The sequence below is a fragment of the Saccostrea echinata genome, unplaced genomic scaffold, assembly GCF_033153115.1.
Source record: "Saccostrea echinata isolate AGI-Se365-2 ecotype Australia unplaced genomic scaffold, CSIRO_AGI_Sech_v1 ptg000016l, whole genome shotgun sequence".
In the NCBI taxonomy this organism is placed as follows: domain Eukaryota; kingdom Metazoa; phylum Mollusca; class Bivalvia; order Ostreida; family Ostreidae; genus Saccostrea; species Saccostrea echinata.
Window position 1 is genome coordinate 10,660,778 of NW_026889765.1, and position 21,283 is coordinate 10,682,060.

Consider the following 21,283-nt stretch of genomic DNA (forward strand, 5'->3'; position numbering starts at 1 on the left):
CCTCCAAGTCCCTTGTACATGAACCACAGCGGTTTCATGTAGTATACATCTACACATCTGCCCACTTCCTAACACTATCGCCACAAAACGTTTACATTGTAATACCACACCTTTAAACGCTTGCTCTTCCAACTGGCCTCTGAAAAAAAAATACCGAAAAAAGCTGAACTCGTCAATATACCACACCATTTGCCAATGTGGGTCTTAGACCAACGAAGTTAATGCTGTGGTATTGAGGAATCGGAATAAAGCCAAGAACATGTCTCCCAGCTCTGATCTCAGCATCCTCGGTCAACTGCTAACGGTCTGGTTTGGTATCCAAGGCAAGGCTGATGTTGTGAAACTTTGGTGAAAACGACCATCGAATGAAGAAATTAAATGTGCTGCTGATGGTACTCGTGTTTAGCCTGATCCCAGCCGATCATGGGTTGAACATTGTTTTTAGTATCTGTTCAATAGGTGAAATACATATGTTTGGTGCTTTGTCCAGCATTTAAATCTCTTGCAACTGTAGACTGCTCTCCTTGAATTTCCGGCGCCGTGTCAAAACGTAGAGGTTAACATAGGTAGTGACTGTTCGTTCTCCAAGCACCCGGTACCAGAGATGAAAGTCACAGGTCTTTCGGATGATACCTTATAATCCGAAGTCCTTTGTTACGGTAGGGGTTGGCACGATTAAGGACCCTCACTGTTCCATGGTCCTGAGTGCCGAGTAAAGGTTTAAATTAGAAGTCCTACACCGGTATACATGTATGGTGACGTCTTAGATCAAGGAAAAATTCTCGAAAGCGTCGTAAAACAACAATCAAAAAACAAAATCATACTTATAAAGTAGTAATAACACTCTTGCAATACAACCATTTTATTGCTGTGATTTAATTCACAACCTCTCTATAAAATCAGATAGAAACACTGTTTGAGACAAAAGACATAAGTGTTTCATCCAATTCCATACTGAAAAATAATTGATTTAACTGTAGCTTAACAATACATGCATTTTGTTCATAGTTTCGTAATTAGTTTGTAATAAAGTTTGGATGAAGTGAAACAACTTTTCGATAATAAAAAATCAAATATAACGAAGTATTGCAAAACGCGGAAGGTGATGGATTCTACAAATTCGATCCGTAATCTTTGTAAAGAAGACCTACAAAAAAAATTAATACATATATCAAAAAGAAAGAATAAGTGCATATATACTTTCAATAATTCTGTTTCATAAACTGCTTCAAAGCTTTCTTTCTGAATCTGTCTCATATTCTTATGTTTACTTACATTTATCACACTATTTACACTATTGACAGAAGCAAGCTAACCTGCTATGCAGCCTGTTAAGAAGCAGGCGACATTTCCCGCAATCATGGCCCTCAGAACGATCTTTGAAAGATCTCCTCGTCGGGAGGGAACCAATGCCGACATCCCTCCCAGAAATATCCCCATAGAACCAAAGTTTGAGAACCCACACAGCGCATACGTCGCTATAACTTCTGATTTAGCCTGCATAAAATATAGTCCACAAAAACTCTAATCGTAGGCCTTACAATGATTTTGTGAACTTACGAACAGCATCTTATTATAAATCATTAAAACACTATTAAAATACATACACAGTTCAATTAGAAGAATGTTATTGATGCATACATTTAATGATATACATACAATCAATCACTTTGTAAAAAAAAAAAGTTGATTCGTATTTCTATTTTTATTTTACATAAAAATGCTTAACATATATTATGAATAGATATATGCGGAAAGAAATCTTAATTTCAAACATTGAAATATTGAATTCGTATACTGTAGATATCATTAAAATGAATTTGTTACCGAGATAATTCCTTTCTTGAGGGTCTGATTAACGTATGGCAGAATGATATCCTCCCCTTGATAGAACCAGTCTGAGGAGGAATTCCACGTGGCTGTGTACTCCGTGAAGTTCCTTTTGTTGGTGATCAGGTGGGAGAGTTCTGTGTAAGCCACAAACTCATTGGTAAAAGTTTTGATCCCGATCAGTTCCGCTACACGACGACAGTCCGGTATATCCGTCCCCATGAAGAAGGCGATCGGGTAGAACACATATGAACAGATCAGCTGAACATAAAAATGGCATTACATCATGGCAAGTGGAAATAAGAAATACATGTATTTAACGTTATGTATAATTTTTTTTTCACAAGAAATTTGTGAAAGTAATGCAATGAAAACAAATATGATTTTCATGAAGGAGTCATAAGACATGTATGAAATTATGTTTCCCTATTCCCTAGATTATGCCCATGTAGTGTATATTCAAACAATAGTCCCTTGATCTACAAATTTTCAACCAAGTCACACATAAATTTGTAGATAAATGAAAGTCCTTATCGTATCATCAACTAAAACTAAATGATCATGAATTGAAAAAAAATCAAATTACAGTATAATGAATATTGAGGCTGAGTTTACAAAATGCAGCCTTGCTGCTCTTGTAGGTTTTCTGCACTCAAGACAAGTCGTTCGAGTGGGCCAGTGGTTAGAGAGTTTGCACTAGACACTCGGTGTAAAGAGTTGATCCTTACCTCGGGGGTTCGAATCCCACTGCGGCACGCGGAGACCGGTTCTTCGGATGAGACCGCATAAACCGAGGTCCCATGTCGCAGTAGGTGCTGGCACGAAAAAAGATCCCTCATTGCTCAAGGGCCCTGAGTGCAGAGTATAGGTCTAAATTTGCAGCTCTCCATCGGCAAGTGGTGGCGTCTCCATATGAGTTAGAAATTCTCGAGAGGGACGTTAAACAACAAACAAACAAAACAAACACCCAAGAAGAAAGCTTAAAGTATATTTAGTTTTTTTCTGGCTAATTGGTTATGAAGAAAACACATTTTAATAACCCAATACTATTTATGAATTCATTAATTGTATCTCCTTGAAAAAGGAATGATCCTTAATTTCATTAAATTTGAACACAAATCACGAAAGAACACTTTGTGGCAGGTTTGATTGAAATTGGCTCTAGTTCCAAAGAAAATGAAAATGTGAAAGTATTACATATGGACTCTCAAACACATTCCAGGCAACTTTCAGTCAAAAAATATCACTTGGATCACTTTCTCTGGTGAGCAAAAATGCACGAATTACATATTCCTACCTTATATAAAAAAGTATTTTACTTTTTCCACACCTGAAAGGACAGACTTTCTATACCAACACGGTCGCCAAACCACGTCAGAGTCATGTTGACAAACTCTAAAACACACAAGAAAGCCATGACGTTTACAGCAATGGCTGCCACGACCTTGACCGAATTACTGGCCCCTGAGGAAATGGCCTCTATCACATTTCTGTCTTTTCTGAAAGAGAATAGTAGTTTTAAAATTCTCTTTTTAATTCAACTATTTCATGTTTTATCAGCGTTGCGATTTCTAAAAGGATTAATTCTGACCATGCTTCATTTATTTGCATTCATTTAACAATTTGTTTACCTGAAACCCGCACTGCCATTGCGAAGTCCTAGTTCAACTTCGCCAGAAAGTTAATAGTGAAAATGTTATGTTAAGCATCAATAAGCATCGTTCAGTATTTTTCTAGATATTTAAAATAATATTAGAAACAAAAGTAAATTTTCTTTCCTGGGTGGCTATCATATAATCTTAAATTATAAATAATATCGTCATTGGAAGAAACGTTCGTTCATTGTTTTCACTCCAAGAGTTTCTTTGACCTTGAGTTTTTCTATGGTCATCTATGTTATTTCTGAATAGAATAACGATACAAATCATGATGATATTCTTTAATTAACAACATCTTTAGATATTTTTTTACTCTGTAGTTCTGCTTCAGATGACATTCACATCTTAATGTGCTTATCTTGGATACATGTATATACAATATTCAATTAGACTCGTATGTTATATGTCTTCCGCATAATATAACAAGGATATCAACAGTCTCGTTTACAGTCGTCATTTCACAAGTTTTATGGTCGATACAATGACCTTGTCATCACATACAACCTTTCATTAAGTCAAATGTTGACTGATGTTTTTCATACTAATTGTTAGGCCATTACTTATACACTGAACTGTCTACGGATTTTTTTTCCCGATCATCTCAAGGAGCTCACGGCGTGTGTGACTGGTCGGCAAGGGATGCTCATTTCTCCATGGCACCTGATCCCACCTCTTAATTTTGAGGTCCGTGTTTGCTCTCTCCAATTTGTATCGTTTCATTGGACTTTCGAGATTGAATACTGTTCGTTATCTTCATATTTCATCCAATTTAATGGTATAGGTAAAATGACGCTTGGCAATAAAACGTTTGAAACACTTACGATTTTCCCATCTTGTCGAAGTCGTTGCCCTTGACTTTTGGCTTTTCTGTCTCTGGGTATGCTAGTTTTGAGATAGCTAAAGCAGCTGGAGCAGACATAACGGAGGCACTGATTAGATGATTTGCAGGTACCTGTGAGAAAAATCAAAATAAATACAATGCTTAGACAGTTTGCTTTATTAAGAGTTCAGCTTAAGTGTTACCCCAACCTTACATGTACACCCCAATGAAAATAAACCCGAAACAATAAACAAAGAATTGATGAGGCAAAATAGTGATTAATTCGTATTAGATAAGAGTCTTACACCAAAGCTTATGTATGCCCCCAGGACTGATCCAGCAATTGTAGCAAAACCTCCAGTCATAACAGCATGAAGTTCAGACTTAGTCATATCTTCTAGGAAAGGTTGGATCATCAACGGAGCCTCGGTCTGAAAATTTATTGTAGGTTATTCATCAATTCATTTAACCTAGAATTCAAGTTCTGAAGTTTTGCTTTCGGTAATTTTTAAATCCATGTGTTTTTGTGTTAATCATATACAATTCAGAAAACTTTTTATACATTGATGATAAATGTGGAAAAGCTTAAGTTAATAAAATGGCAAAGTCTTCCAATTCTTCTTTCAAAGTTGTAAAATTCAAATGTTGAATAACTCACCATACCCACAAAAATGTTACCCGCCGCATTGAGGGATTCGGCGGGAGTTGTCCCTAAACAGAAAGCTAGGAACATTCCCATTCTCTTTACAATGACCTGCATGACCCCAAGGTAATACAGAACAGAGGTAACCGTGTAGAAAAACACCACTACTGGAAGTACCTTCAGTAAGCAAAGAGACAGAATAACTTACTTTAAGATATGTAGACCTCTAAGAAGCCATATATATATATATATATATATATATATATATATATATATATATATATATATATATATATATATATATATATATATATATATATATATATATACATACATAATGAATTCAGAAAAATAAAAACGTGAGTTGATGCGAAATGCATATATTTACCTTAAATGCAAAGAAGTGGTTTGTGTAAAGTTCACCAAACACAAATATTGCGCCAGCGTTAGAGTAGTTGAGGAACTCTGTAACCCGGTCACCCAACCATTGGAACGCCTCGTATCCCCACTTTGTTCTTAGAATTATCAAGGCAAAAATGTATTGTATGGCAAACCCCCAAAATACCGGCCGCCAGTTGACCTAGAATTTATTTTAAAGCAATCATTGAAGATTAAAATTTATGACAAAATAAATTTAAAGTTTTACATTGATCGAGTCTGATTATTTTCTTTACAATATTTTCAAAATATAATTGATCACACCAAAAATTATATATAAACTGATCACTTCAACAAAGATTAAAAAAACGGCATGTTGAGTTGATCTTTATTACGATTAAAGGATGTTGAGTATATCGTACCTTGGCAGGATTTTTTGAGAATATATAGAAAATGATAATATAGATCGCAAGACCGGCAATGGATACAGCGTTCTGGGGATAATCCAACAGGACGTCAACAATAATGAAGACAGTCAATGCAACGAATACCGCTAACATTAGAAACCTGATGATGAAAACACCAAATTACTTAACAAGATTCTTTGCATTATTTTGAAGATTGTTAATATGTGATAATCAGATAAAATAAAACTGTATGAAAACCTACCGCCCTGTATATCGTCTTGCCTTTCGAAATCCCTTTGATGTAGTTTTGTCCCTTTGAGAACATACACTGATTTTAGACTCACACATGCGTTGAAAAATGTGAATCAGTAGTAAAAGCACTCCTAATATCGTACAAACCAGAAGTCGAATCGAACCCTCGTCTCCAAATCTGTAGTATATGGCGTAGCCGAAATAAACAAAGTAAAGCAACAGGATTAGAAGTTTGAAAGCCAAACTGATTTTCTTTCCATGTTTGCTGAGAACAATACTGACTGCAGTTTGGATTTTATTCGCCACCTTAGCACATCCGGTGTAATTTTCCTGCTCCTCGTCATCTGGATCCACTTGAACATGGATTTGGGAGACTTTGGTAGGTTCAGAATGTTTTAAACTGTCATACTGAATAGAACAAGTGTTTTGTTTAGTGACATACAATACATCCGGTTTTGTTTGTTCATAAGCAGTGGCGGATCCAGAAATTAATGTTGGGGTTGGGTGTATAAGATCCAAATTAAAGGGGGGTGGTGGTTTGGGAGGGATGTCTCTCTCCCATTGGTTGGGATGGGTGACCTACCCCGAGAATTTTGTATTTAAATTGGCCCCAAATGGTTATTTCCGGCATTTTTGAATGAATCTGGTAATATTTTTTCTTTCTTGCTTGCTTTGAAGGATCTTTACAGTACTTATGTTACATATACAAAATTTTATCCGTCAATTTGGTTTTATTAAACATTACTCTGATTTCAATTGTATTTTTTTTTATTGGCAGATCATTTGCTTTTAAAAAGTTTATAACACTATAGCTTCCATCTACGCAAGGATGGATGCATTTTCTTTGTACTTTAGACTTTTGATACAGGTCACAACGATAAATCTTCACAACTGGAGGTGTTTACTTTCCTAGTAATAAAGCCAATCAAATTGTGAAAATATTGTATTAATTCAGTTTAAAAAAATTAGAGTTTATTCACGTAGTTCAATAAATAAAGTAAAAGTTAGAAAAAATGCTTTTAAAATATAACATTTAAGCAATAACAAAAAACAATACAGTAATTTTGTGCAGTTTTGGTTGTTTGAAAAATTACCTTTTTTCGTGAGCATCTGAACGGACTTTCGAGTCATTAAAATAGTCATTACCCCTACATACTCACTACCGCTACAAAAAAGAATGTAATGCAGCTGAATTTCTATGTATAGATTATCGCTACAATGCATAATATGTTAGCCAGCGCCTTATATGCATGTACAAATATAAAAGAACCCGGAAAATCATGATCTCCAAACCACCCTTTACATTGTTGATCTCCTGTTATGTAATGGATGTATTTTTCAAACCATCGTGTAAAACAACGGGTTTGGACAAAGCCTCACTGATGCAATATGTTGTTGACACTTGTGAAAAAAAAGGTCATTGAAGTGGGTGGGGTGGGGTCGCGAAACTACTGATACCGTCACTGTAAGGTTTTTGTAGGAAAAATGATACCCCAATTATATCTTTTTAAAATCATTTATGGATAGTTTGTACGATCTGTAGTATTCACTTACGTCCGGTGGGGTATAGCCATAGTTAATTTCACCTCCGTTAGGCCTTTTCTCCAGGGATGTCAGTTGTACACTCATGTTTAAACTACAATTTGAAAAGCCAAGAAAATTTATAACTGTGTTATTGACTGGGAATAAAGTTGAGCATTTTGGGATAAATATAATTTAGACAGAACAAGGCTTTTGTTTTCAAGTAACCTTTTTACAGCCTATGTAGTATGGTCAAAGATCTTTTGTAAATCAAGTTTTTAAAATATATTATGTTTACTTAAATCTTATCTAAAAATAATACCGAAGTTTTGGATAGTTGTTGAAAAAATTGTATTCTCAGATGAATGTACAATATATATATAGTGGCAGACATCTTTTTACTTAAATTACGCATTCCCTAATTACTGAGTAACATCCCGATGCACAATGCGGGTATATAATATTTTCTGTAAGGATCAATTTAAGTTCACGATCTACTAAATGAAAGGTTCCAATACATTTGTCAAAACTGAGAAATGAATTTCTTTACTGATGCTTCATAACTATAGTTTGGTAAAATAAAGTACACCGTCTCTTAACTTTAAGGTAAATATAACCCCCACCCTCCCTCCAAAAATAAAATTTAAATTGTAATTTTCAATGAATAATGAAGAAAACCAAATTTATACTTGGGAGTTTTATTCATATGTATCAAGATTGCCTACAGTCTCTAAGAAAACAATAATTCACATGCATGTTTCTGACCTCTTCTTTAAAATAAATTAAATTAAACATAGGTATCGGGATTACTTTTGACTTGATTTCAAATTTCCATAAAACTGCTTTATTTATTTATTATTATTATTTTTTTTACATAATTCAATTATAGCCATTACATAGGGCAAAAAAATAAGTTTCAATTAACGATGACGTCATAATTGATCTAGCACAAAAAGACTAAATTCATTTACTAGATTTTGAATTGAATTTTACTTAAGTCAGAAAATTAAAAAAAAAAAACACGTTATTTTTCTCAATATTTAAAGAAGTATTTTAATTATCAGTCTTTCAAAATGTTTGACCTGTACATGGTATGTGTCTACCACTTTCACTTCCTATTAATGCCACTTGCATAAACATTACCTAAATGTTTTCCTACAAGATGTGTTTGTGAAACACTGATGTTCCCGTATGACAGCTCATTGCGAGGGCCAAAGTTTCTCAAATGTAAGTCAAACTCCAAAGGGTCAAAATAAATAGTGCCCAAGGGAAAGTCTTGTCACAAGGAATACACCTGTGAAATATTAAAGCTCTAGCAACAAATGTTCAAAACTTACAGCAAAGGTTATATTTTTTCAAATGTAGGTCAAACTCCAAGGCCAAGGTTAAAGGGTTAAAGTAAATAGTGCCCAGGGGAAGGTCTTGTCACAAGGAATACACATATGAAATATGAAAGCCATAGCAACAATTGTCAGAACTTATGGCAAAGGTTAAAGAATCTCAAAAGAAGCTCAAACTTCAAGGACATGGTCAAAGGGTCAAAATAAATATACTCATGGGAAGGTTTTGTCACAAAAATACACATGTGAAAAAAATATCTTTGTTCTAGGCGTTCTTATGTTATGACCAAGGTTAAAGGTTCTTCAAAAGTAGGTAAAACTCAAAGTTCAAAGTCAAAGGGTCAAAATTGTTGGTACCGAAAGGAAGCTCCTGTCAGAGAGAATATCCATGTAAAGTTAAAAAGAACCAATTCTTCAAAGGTTATGGTCAAGGTTAAAGTTATATAAAATTTTGCAAAAGTGGGTCAAACTCAAAGGTCATTGTTGAGAGGTCGAATATGTTAGTACCCAAAGAAAGGACTTGTTTCAAGGAAATCACATGTGAAATATGAAAGTCATAGCTCCAACCAATCAAAAGTTATGGGCAAGGTTAAAGTTTTTGCGAACAGACAAACAGACAGACAGACGGACACAGTAAAAAATTATATGCCCCCAAATCTTCGACTATGGAGGCATGAAAATACTAGCCAAAATATTTTATACCTGTTCTTTTTTGGGATGGTGGTGTGGGCATGTGTAAAATTTACCTGCTACTGTTTTATCCCCTCCTTTGAAAACAATGTCTTTTACCAACTGTTCAAACGTCAATTTAACTTAATTAACGCTTTTCTAAACTTATTTACATAATATCTTTTAACAAACAACATAGGCTGTAAAAAAAGAAATAGTCGCTAAAATATTCATTTGCAAAAATTTCGTAAGTAAATATTTTTGGATTTTCTTGAATAAGGTTCAATTATGAATTTTTGATTCAAGCGTTGACATTTTTTTGTTGAATAATGACAGAAATATTTTAAAAATGAAAGAATAAATTCACAGAAATTTAGTCCTGTTACATGTATATATACTATATTTTATATTTTACCTGTTTAAGAATGTCCTAATTTCACATTCTTCTTTACTATAGAATGCATCAAATTTAGACCTTACTCTTTTTTACCCTGTAAACGTCTCACATATGACATTGTACAATGATTTATTTTACTTTTGTAAATAAAATTCAATGGATATAACACAGATAGCTTGTAGAAATACTGACACGATATACAAGTGTTCCTATTTACTACATAGTAAATGAATAAATTTGGAAATTTACGACCCACCACAAAGAAATAAGTAGCATATGCAGGTAGCATACAGCAGTATATAGGAAGTGAAATTAGATAACGTGTTCTGGTCATTTTGAAATGTGCCTACCAATAATTCTGATGAGTAAAACATTGTAAATAATAAACATTTTATCACTGGCACTGGAGTTAATTCAGCTAAATTAACACGTAATGATTCAAACCTGCAAAGGACAATTAAATGATTCTATTTCAGTTTGCTTGAAAAACGTGATAGTAATCCATATAATGTTTGTGTTTCTTTAGTAATTTTATGACTCATCACTTTTAACTTAGAAAAAACCATAAGTGTAATGAACGATTTTTGTCTCCAAAAACAGCTTAATTTTGGGTATACATGTATTTATCTTACTGAGAGAAAATTGTCAAAGCAGAATATGTGACGAGTCGCAAGGAAATCAGATTTCCCTTTGAGAAACTTTTAATATTTGCGTAAAGATAGATTGTTTGCATATGTGTGTGTCAATGTGTACAAAAATTAAGGGTAATGACAAGTTAACATGACGACAAACTCAAAAAAATTGTTATGTAAATTAAAAAAGAAAACAGAGATTTGGGTAAACAAGTATTATCATGTATAAATCACATGCATATGGAGGCCCCAGCACATAAGGAACACCTGCAGCGTTTAAAGAAAGGAATAAAACTTGACGATTATCAACAAAATACTAATATTGTTGAGCTAACCTAGGTTAAACGGTCAAACACTCCTAAACAGTTTAAGTACTCGTGTGATATTAATTTTTACTTTGTTGATGGACACGTAATCGATGTCTTGGAAAATTTAGTGTACTAACTATTTCATGATTTTCTTTTCAAACGCTTCTCTACCAATCTGATGTAAAAATAATAAGATATGCGGCATAATTTAAGATATTTATGCAGTTTTTAGGGTTGAGAAATAGATGTGAAATAAAGTCATTCCCAGCTTATTTATGTCAGATCCATAGCGCATCATAATGCCGTTGAAATTCCTACAGTGTACAAAGTACACTATCCATAGGAGATAAACACGGATCGGTATATCCGGGTTCTTATCTACCTTTGAAACATAAATTTTCTCACTGACAGTACCTATAGTGTACACAGTTTAAAAATCTTATTGACAAAGCCATTAAACATCGAGAAGACATTTCTATATTCTTTAAACGGTATTTCAAATATTTTATATTTTCAAAATTTGTTTTGGACACAACAATTATCAAAAGTGCATATTTTCTTTTTTTCATACACATTATAATACCAACTTTAATATTTTTTTTTTCACATAACAATTTATTGAATAATCTTTGCACAAGATATCGTACGAATTAATGTATTTACTGGAATATTGAATATACAAAACTACGAGTAATGATGTTATTTCGTTTCAGTTGCAATTACTAAATGAGGACTTTTTAGTACCTTGCTGTGTACAGCTTTTTACACCATGTTTTAAACAGTGAATGACTTACTAACTTTCCAACATTTTCATACACAATATTCTGTAAATTAAAAAAAAAAGGTATTGTTTAATATATGTATGTTTTATACAGTACCTTTTGTATATTGAATTATATCCACTAATTAAAGAAGTAAAACCACACTAGGAAAAATGTATTCTTTTCACACACATTAACCCGGCCGAAGATCTGTGGACACATTCCCTTGTTACCTGTCGACAAACTAATGATTTACCAAAGTGGCCTTATTTCAGTTTGTGTCCCGATGTGATTGTCAATAGACACTCATGTCAAGAGGGGTACCTTTTGCTCCATGCTTCACAGCAATAGTTTTGACCAGAGAAAAAAAATAACGTACCTTTGTGTTAATTAAATATCCACCCATAAACCACATATGGATCTACACATGTATATCAGAAGTTTTTTTTAATTCAAAATTGTGTGGCAGTTAAAACGTCTCTAAAGATTTTTGCAGTTTTGACGCTGATCAAGTTACTTCCTCATAAGTATATATCACACAATATGAATGAAATGTATAAATACATGTACCCAAATGTAGGTTTATCTGTCAATTATCATTCATTGCATATGTACCATACTCTTTCATATGCATTATCTTCTCGTATGATATTTTAGATAAAAGAAAAAAAATCTCAATTTTCAGAGCGGATGTCCCTAAAATATGTGGTGAAAGATTGAAATGAGAAAAATGTAATACTGTTTGTCAGATTTTATCACCTAAAGGAAATAGTAAACTATCGTACAACATCAAATCCAATTTTTTTCCTTTAAAAACGTCATAAGCAGATGGACGTATAATTTATATTCTAAACATATAATATGCTAAACCTTTGATAATTCATTATTGTATCGACTACGTACGTTTATCCAATGTTGAACTAGACATTTCATACTTGCAATGTATAAAATTTAGGAATGTCAAATCGGTCATTTTTTGATAATCGGTTACTCGGACGTTTTTCCGATCGAGTACCCAGGTGCTCGGTACATGTAAAAATGTAAATACAAGTGTGTTAATTTTCTTGAGCCATGTTAAGCTTTGTCAAACCCCAAAGCTGTTTTATCACGTTTATAAATGTATACAAATAAACATCGAGTCCAATGGGATTGATTTTTTTGGTACTAAATTTATTTATCAAATAAACACAAAAGACACAATTGATACATCAAAAATTACAAATAGTTTACAGTTCTTGTTTAGGATCTATTTCATCAACGCAAAAGGAGAACAATCTTTGAAGCGGGTTTGTGATGAATAGACTAGCCAAAGGGAAGGGACGGACGTTGTTGGAATCGCTAGTATAAGATGGTTGTTTCCCCCGTATAAACTTACTACACAAACCGACTTTCAACATTTTTTTAAATCTTCAATTATTTCTAAACATTTCTTCGCTTTTGAAGTGGGTAGCGGCATTTCTATGCATGTCAGATTTCGCTGCCAAACATTAACTAAATAATTTAAAAATGATTTGAAGATAATAGACCATACTTAATCGATGTTCACTGAAAGCAATCATTGAAGCCATCCAAAAATTAAAGACCATAATAGGTCACTAATTACTGTATATACACAGCCACAAGCGATAAAGGGTGATTTACAGGTGTACATGACGACACGCTAATAACCGTATGCAGTTTTAAGTTATTCTTTTTGATAATTTTTGATAAAAATATGTACTTTGAAATAAGAAAAAATACACTTCCGAGTAACCGAATACATTTTTAGTATTCGATACTCGGACGTTCGATCGAGTACACGGTTAACCGGGTACTCGTTGACATCCCTAATAAAATTCATTGGTACAATCCTAACAAAACTTTATTTAACTATAGTAAAAACTTTGATGCTTTGATTTACTATGAAACATTACACGGGAACTTTTTTTTTTAATTTCAAAGCTTAAATTCGGTAACAGTGATGTAAAATTTGGAAATAAAATGTGAATAATTATGCCAGTAATAGTTCCATTTTATATGAAAAATGTATGAATTGGAGAACATAAAATATAACAATTTGAAATCCATAGTAAAAATACTTTGATTCACTATACTATAGTAAAAACCTTGATTTACTTTAGTAAAAACCTTGATTTACTATAGTAAAAACTTTGATACTGTAGTAAACTATACTTAACTATAGAAAACTTTAGTTACCTATAGTATTTTTGTTAAGGTACAAGTAAATGAGTTAATGTCGCGATCGTCAACAGTAAGTATTTGTAAATTGCAGTTAAAGGTATACTTGATGATAAAGGCCATCAAAGCCTTATCCACTCGCTCTTACGGGGAGATCCTCATCTATCTGTCATGTTTGTTTTGCTACCAGATGTAATTCCCCTCTATAAACCAATAACGACAGGTCAGATATTTATGAAGCGTTTGTTGTCCTTTTTGAAGTTACCTGTAGCGTCTGTTTATACAGGCTAAACTTCAAACTTCTGCAGTAACCTTCATATAAAAGAATACTAATTGGTTCATATATTGACTTGATTATGCAATTATAGCAAACTCTAGAACCTGTTTACGTCATGTGTGCATTTGTGGGCCATTCCATTTAGTCATGAGAAGAATAGGAATTCTTAAAGTTCAATGAATTTTAATCCACTGAACAAAGTATTGGTATTGTACTTCTCGCTTTAGAAATAAAAAAGATTATTTGAAATAAAAACATAATTTAGTGAAAAAGAAACTCAGATATTTTATTTCTAAATCATAAATGAAATACATGCCATTTCTTGAGTAATAAAGTTTGAATTTACACTCTCTGTCCACGAGAAAAGTCCATGAATGATCTGTAAGAATCTCCCTACAAGGTTGTTCTATGTTGTACCATAATCTTTATAAAGTAAACCTGAATAAAGGAAAGTTATCAGTTTATTCATGCCTTTTTCTTTTAACATATATATAACCAAGGTCGATGGATCATTGCATTCACCCAAGTCACATAGCTGTTAAGACTTTACCCGTAATGAAAATCTTGACAAAGTCGAAAGCTGGACTAACAGCATTTTTTAAAAGAAAAAAGTATTTTCCCTTCATAGAAAGTTATTTTGACTAAATAAAATCTTTTTCTCAAGAACTTCTGACTGAAAGATAGTTTTTTTTTCAAATACAATAGAATACTTTTGAAAAAAAAATGTCGAAGATGGTTTCGAATATTTCGTACCAGACTGTTTCTGTGAAGCAGAAGCAAGTCCAGGATATAAAATCTTTTCTAAATGGGGGTATTAACAATACTTTAATACTTGTATCCATCCTGATTATTTTGTCGAAAAAAGCCTAACATTTTCCAAGGGAAATACCTTAATGTTTTTTGATAATCGTTTAATGTGACATGAAATTGCATTTCATAAGAAAATTGCCTGGTTGTTTCTTTTGGTTTGTGGATATACTAAAATATTCCAAAATAAACAACTCTTGTTTTTACTATTTCTATTTTAGCATAGTTTTAATATTGAAATTGAGAGATAGTAGAACTCTTGTTTTTACTATTTCTATTTTAGCATAGTTTTAATATTGAAATTGAGAGATAGAAGAACGTACATCAAGAAAAATATAGTTGAGCTAATTGATTAATGAGTTGATTAGCTTACTATCAATGTTATACCTGCAATGCATCCTGTTAAGAAACAAGCGACATTGCCTGCTATCATTGCTCTGAGAACGATTTTGGACAGATCGCCACGTCTTGAGGGAACCAAAGCTGTCATAGCACCCAGAAGTATTCCCATGGATCCAAAGTTAGAGAAACCACATAAGGCATATGTAGTTATTACCTCAGATTTATTCTGAAATTAAAAGCGTATCTTTTTGAAAATTTGACGTATCTCCCTATGAAAGTGTGAATATTTTCTATTGTTTTTGTTTCAACAAAAACTGAAAAGAGGGTAAAGTGGTCAAGCACTAAAATTGGAAACATAAACCCCTGCTATGTAAATAAGAGGGGCATATCATACAAATACTCTACAAGGAATGTATATAAATTCGAAGCATTATCTTACTTCATGTAATGCACTTTTTCCTATATATAGATTTTTCAGACCAATAAAACTCTTATGGCTTTCTAAAAATGGTATGTATATTTTGCTTTATTTTGTTCTGTTTTTTTTTTTTGTCTCAGCATTGTGTCTCAACAAACTCTAGGACTTTACATATTGTATATTGTGATGAAGCATTTACCGATATTATTCCTTTAATTAGTGTCTGATTAACATGCGGTAGAAAAATATCATCTCCTCGATAAAACCAGGCTGAGGACGTATTCCAGAATGCTTTGTATCCTGTGAAGATCTTTTTGTTAGCAATAAGGTGGGAGAGCTCCGAGTAGGCCACAAACTCGTTGGTGAATGTTTTGATCCCGATTAGTTCTGCTACTCGGCGACAGTCCGAAATGTCCGTCCCCATAAAGAAGGCAATCGGGTAGAACACATAGGAACAAATCAACTGAAAGAATTAAGTTTTACTCATTTTTATGTTTTTGTTTTTACGAATCTGTGCTATGTTTATTTCAAATTTTCTGCAATGAGTTTCTGTTCTTTTTGAAATTAATATGCAAAAATTTAGAACAAACCTGAAAAGAAAGATTTTCGATTCCAACACGTTCTCCAAACCAGTCCAATGTCATATTTACAAACTCAAGAACACTCAAAAATGCCATTACATTTACGGCAATTGCAGTTATGATCTTGATTGAGCTCCATGCCCCTGACAAAATGGCTTCAATGATATTTCTGTCGGTTCTAAACAAAAATTTACTAAAATATTTTAATAAATTAGTATTGGATATTTAAAACTGTTCAAATAGATGGAATTTTCCAGCAGTGGACAAATAATCATTTCATATTTCATATACTGTCTCAAATAAAAAAAACCTACGATTTCCCCATTTTGCCATAGTCATAAGCACTAGTTATAGTCGTTTCCGTTTCCGGGTACGCAAGTTTAGAAACAGCAAGGGCAGCTGGAGCAGACATCACAGAAGCTGTTATAAGATGATTTGCAGGTACCTATAGAAAACAAAGATACGCAAAAGCTTTACCAAATACAGATGCAAATGGAAAATGTACTACTGAGTCTGCACAGAAAATCAAATTTTCAGAATTTTTTTTTTCTTGCACACTCCCATAGTTTACTCTCAAGTAAAACATTGTATGCATGCATGTACTTTATAGAAGATAGATTGTATTTGTTTGCGAAATACCTAAAAATATTCTTTGCCGGTCAGTATAAAGTATATTGAGGAACTGTGAGGGAAGAATGGTAATATATTTCTATAATTCTGGAGTATGGTCAAGCTACATGTACGTACTCCAAAATTAATGTACGCTCCAAGAACAGAACCAGCGATTGTAGCGAACCCTCCTGTCATCACAGCATGTAGCTCTGAGTTAGTCATATCCTCTAGTAATGGCTGCAGCATGAGTGGGCCATCGGTCTATACATAAAATGAACATCTCAGTATTCTTCAGACTACAGTATATTAAAAAAAATAGTGTAAATCAGATTTTTATTCTAAAAACTCCGACGAACTTTTGGAAAATCTAAAATCACAAAATATTTCTAATTTCAAAAACATCACATGGGTTTTTTAAACAATTATTCTTCACGATGAATTAAAAGCAGGCTTTTTGACATCATAGACAGCTGCTTCCCCAATCAACGTGAAACTCGTAAATTTTCAGATCTTGTAATCGTTCAACTACAAAATTACTTTTTTTAAAAAAATCATTCTGATTATATACACAAGAACTCTGAAGTTGGTGTTCTTCATTGGCAACATCTATATATTAGACCTTATAGACCAGGTCTTCCAACAATCTGTTGGAATTTCGATGGACACTAATTGTGCTCTTTTATTTTGCCTACCTGTTTTTATATATCGATGAAAAAGAATATATTCAAATGATTCTACATAAAAAGACGAAAACTATTACTAGTACCTTCAACTCGACATTGAGCTACACCAAGAAGTTTAATCAATTAACAATAGTTACTTTTTTTAATTGTCGGTTCGATATCTCCATAAAAGAATCACAGAATCTTCTTCATCTGTTTCATATTAGGGTATTTCACTGACTATAGACGATAATGGCCAGTTAACAATTAGACTCTATGACAAACGGATGACTTCAGCTTTTCCATCGTCACTTTCCCTTATTTATGTGATACATATGTAATACTCCAGTATCATCTGCATATGGTGTTTATGTCTCCCAAGCAATTCGAAAAGCAAGAACATGCTTTGAAAGTGATAAACTTTTATGCCGAGGCAAGCTACTGACATATAAATTGATGTTACATGAATTTCAACGTCATCATTTACAGTCAGCATTTCGCAAATTCTATGATCGTGACAATGACCTTGTTTGCAAATGCAACCTATCGCTGGGTCCTATTTTGTCTAACATATTTCATACCAAATGTTACGTCATTGTTTTATCCTAAATTTGATAACGGATTACTATTTCTACCTGATCATTACGTAGGGATCACGGCGGTTGTGACCAGTCGACAGGGGATGCTTACTCCTCCTAGCCACCTGATCTCACCCCTGGTGTTTCCCGGGGTCTGTGGTTTTGCCCAGTTCACGATTTGTTTTTTTTTATGGATTTGTGTGATTGGTCACTGTTCGTTATCTTCAACATTTACACCAAGAACTCCAATTATTCCTTTTCCCTATTAATGAGCTTAAAGGTGAAAAAATTCTACTTAGTGAAAGATTATTTTATACAAAATTTTTTATATCTTTATCTGTTTTTTACCATGCCTAGGAATATATTTGCTGCTGCATTCAACGACTCTGCAGGTGTGGTTCCCAGGCAGAATGCCAGAAACATACCCATCCTCTTAATGACGACCTGCATGACACCAAGGTAATATAAAACGGAAATTACGGAACAGAACCAGACAGCAACTGGCATAACCTGTTACAATGAAAAAAATCACAACGATTATTTTACCCTCACTTGTTCTCTGCACCATTTAAAATTTTAAGCATAACTACCTTAAATGCAAAAAGATGATTGGCGTAAAGTTCACCGAAAACAAAACTGGCACCAGTATTGGAAAAATTGAGAAATTCTATGATTCGATCACCCAGCCACTGGAATGCTTGGTAGCCCCATTTGGTTCTGAGAATGACGAGAGCAAATATATTCTGCAAGGCAAATCCCCAGAAAACTGGCCTCCACTTTACCTTTAAACATTACATTTCAAAACATATTTGATATGCTTCTGTCCCTCTAATTTCTACAAACATTGTGAAATGTAGACAATTTTGAATTCACTTAGTAATACCTTTGCTGGATTTTTCGAAAATACGTAGAAAATGATGATGTACAAAATCAATCCAGCAACAGATACTGAGTTTTGTGGAAAATCCAGTAGAACGTCAATGATGATGTATACAGTTAAAGTAACAAACACAGACACTACCAACAATCTGGACAAAAATAAAATACACGTGGAGATCATGATTTTAGTTTTATTATGAATGGATGCGCGAATCTGAATATGATTATGAAGAACAATAATTCAAATAAGGAATAATCAAAAAGAGGAAAGAATTCATCAAAGTTTCAAATGTATTTTTATAATTTTTAGTTGTTTGATGATACCTAAAATTTCAAAACCGTAAATTTTCACTCTGAATTAAATATTTTTTGCTAAAGAGGTATTTGGGTATATCAATCGAAATATAATATCTTGATAATCACAGGAAATACATATGAAATGTGTCTCTTCTTTAGGATTAAACATGTATTTTAATTGTATTTGAAAAAAAATATATTACTAGATTATAATGTAAACATTCTTCATTTTTTTATATTATGTTTTTTTTTATGTCAAGGATTAAGAGACATCATGTTACATGTATTATCATTATTATTACCATGAGTATTATTTGTTACATTTCTACCATAAATTACATATAAATTCAGATTCTAACCCTTATAATATATTGTTATCGTTATCTCTACTGAATGATTTACCGTTTATAAATAAAGCATTATTATCAAAATCATTATTATTATACTTTATAATATCATCATATACCTCCCCATATACTGTTTTAATATCCTGGCCTTGTTAGTTCTGGAGACCTGTTTTAGATATGTACAAACATCAATCTTGGATTGAGGCAATCGCTGAAGCTGAATATAAACAAGAATGATTGTTCCCAAAATCGAACAAACGAGGAGTCGTATCGAACCCTCGTCCCCAAACCTGTAGTACATGGCGTAGCCGAGATAGACGAAGTACAACAGCAGGAGAAGGTAACTGAGGACACGGATAACTCTGCTTTTATATTTGTTTAAAACTACATAGACTGAAGTCTGAATTTTTACAGCCAGCATTGCAAATCTATTGTATTGTTCATCTCTCTCATATTCCACTTTGATTTCAGTATGAGGTGGAGTAGTTGCTTTGCTTCTTTGACAGCCATGCTGATAATATAAAAATGAAATAATTTTTGACAGGAAAAGAAACAACAGAAAAAATAAAACTGATAAGCAATCAGGATATGCTTCACATGTGCAGTAATAGATGACAGTTATCTAAAGCTTGAAATTTTCTCAAATTAGTAAATTATCCATGCATGGTAAAAATACGGGTATACTTAAAGTACGCACATCTGCTGTGCTATGTGCCTTATTTTCCTCCATGCCGCGCTTTTCAAGTCTTGTATGATGTTTTTTCAATATCCAATTTCAAATATCTGTACCTGTTAATCAAACATATTCTAAAACATTGACTTGCAATCTCCCAGAGTTCATTTTGTTAGGATTATTTTAATTGCTGCTCTTTACAGTACAGTAAAAACAGGAATGCAGAATACTCCTTTAAAAAAGGATGTTAATGTAAGAAGATGGTTCGACAAAATTCAGCTTTAGAGAAAAATTAATCAGATTTTATCATGTTACCAGTAAACAACACCAGGAAGTGGTCAAAGTAAGTCACACACATCTGCTCCCTTGAAAACTGTCATTTTCCAAATGGAAAGTCCAGTATTGCATTTTATTCACCATAAAGAAAAACACAAATATTTAAAAGCCTCCTTCTCCGTTTTAAGATAAAATATTGGTGTAGTGTTACTTGAACAAGATAAGTCGCCCATTCGACATCAGTATTTCGAAGAGTCATCAATCTCTCGCAATATCATTATAAAGTACCTAGTTCCAAAGATATTTCAACGTGCAAACAAATGAATGTTGTAATATTTGTATTCAGTCACCGTTGGTTTGTAAAATCTTGCATTTGGGCAATCATAACACTTGTATTTATTGACATCAAAATTTATTGCCTAAAATCCACCTAAATGGTATTAAAAATTTGTCCAGTTACATTCTGAAATAAAGCTTTTGTACTTTTACACTAAAAGGTGCCATCATAACTGAACACTGATTACTGTATATCTTAATCTATCTAGGTCCTGGGAAACTTTTTCTATTTCCTAGCTGATTAAACTATACATGTAGTATTTAAATATAAATTGCATATAAAATGAATATGATAAATTATTCCAAATAAAAGGATTATACCGTCAAACTATTGGAATGAAACACGGATGAGTATGGTTTTATACATGTTTTTCGATACACCCGGTAACACAGATCACATTGCA

At 33.0% G+C, this 21,283-nt stretch overlaps 2 protein-coding genes across 3 annotated transcripts; both read right to left on the bottom strand.

Moving 5' to 3' along the window:
- Window positions 1–889: 889 nt before the first annotated feature.
- Window positions 890–11,801, bottom strand: LOC133188426 (solute carrier family 28 member 3-like). Of its 2 annotated transcripts, none has more exons than XM_061323853.1 (12): window positions 11,734–11,801; window positions 7,543–7,624; window positions 5,999–6,396; window positions 5,752–5,896; window positions 5,340–5,531; window positions 4,967–5,128; window positions 4,614–4,739; window positions 4,310–4,440; window positions 3,161–3,329; window positions 1,828–2,091; window positions 1,317–1,497; window positions 890–1,147 (listed from the first exon to the last, which is right to left on the bottom strand). In XM_061323853.1, exons 2-12 carry the CDS (start codon window positions 7,615–7,617, stop codon window positions 1,113–1,115), a joined length of 1,878 nt encoding a protein of 625 aa, XP_061179837.1. In that variant the 5' UTR covers window positions 7,618–7,624; window positions 11,734–11,801; the 3' UTR covers window positions 890–1,112. The 2 variants fall into 2 exon arrangements, with proteins under 2 accessions (XP_061179837.1, XP_061179838.1); XM_061323854.1 differs by lacking the exon at window positions 11,734–11,801 and adding an exon at window positions 9,934–9,958.
- A 2,586-nt stretch (window positions 11,802–14,387) lies between these two features.
- Window positions 14,388–20,755, bottom strand: LOC133188428 (solute carrier family 28 member 3-like). Its single transcript, XM_061323856.1, has 12 exons — window positions 20,583–20,755; window positions 20,292–20,383; window positions 19,714–20,105; window positions 18,955–19,099; window positions 18,662–18,853; window positions 18,420–18,581; window positions 16,967–17,092; window positions 16,534–16,664; window positions 16,229–16,397; window positions 15,838–16,101; window positions 15,266–15,446; window positions 14,388–14,509 (listed from the first exon to the last, which is right to left on the bottom strand). The coding sequence occupies exons 2-12, from the start codon at window positions 20,322–20,324 to the stop codon at window positions 14,478–14,480; spliced, it is 1,827 nt and encodes a 608-aa protein (XP_061179840.1). The 5' UTR covers window positions 20,325–20,383; window positions 20,583–20,755; the 3' UTR covers window positions 14,388–14,477.
- Between the last annotated feature and the right edge of the window lie 528 nt (window positions 20,756–21,283).

Excerpts from the sequence above, each read along its gene's own strand:
- LOC133188426 (XM_061323853.1), bottom strand. The coding sequence starts at position 7,617 with ATGAGTGTACAACTGACATCCCTGGAGAAAAGGCCTAACGGAGGTGAA. Across the intron at positions 6,397-7,542 it reads ATGGCTATACCCCACCGGAC|TATGACAGTTTAAAACATTC; the intron begins GTAAGTGAATAC and ends TGTTCTATTCAG. Across the intron at positions 5,897-5,998 it reads GCAAGACGATATACAGGGCG|GTTTCTAATGTTAGCGGTAT; the intron begins GTAGGTTTTCAT and ends TTTCATCATCAG.
- LOC133188428 (XM_061323856.1), bottom strand. The coding sequence starts at position 20,324 with ATGGAGGAAAATAAGGCACATAGCACAGCAGAT. Across the intron at positions 16,665-16,966 it reads GAGCGTACATTAATTTTGGA|GTACCTGCAAATCATCTTAT; the intron begins GTACGTACATGT and ends TGTTTTCTATAG. Across the intron at positions 14,510-15,265 it reads CTTAACAGGATGCATTGCAG|GTTTACTTTATAAAGATTAT; the intron begins GTATAACATTGA and ends TCCTTTATTCAG.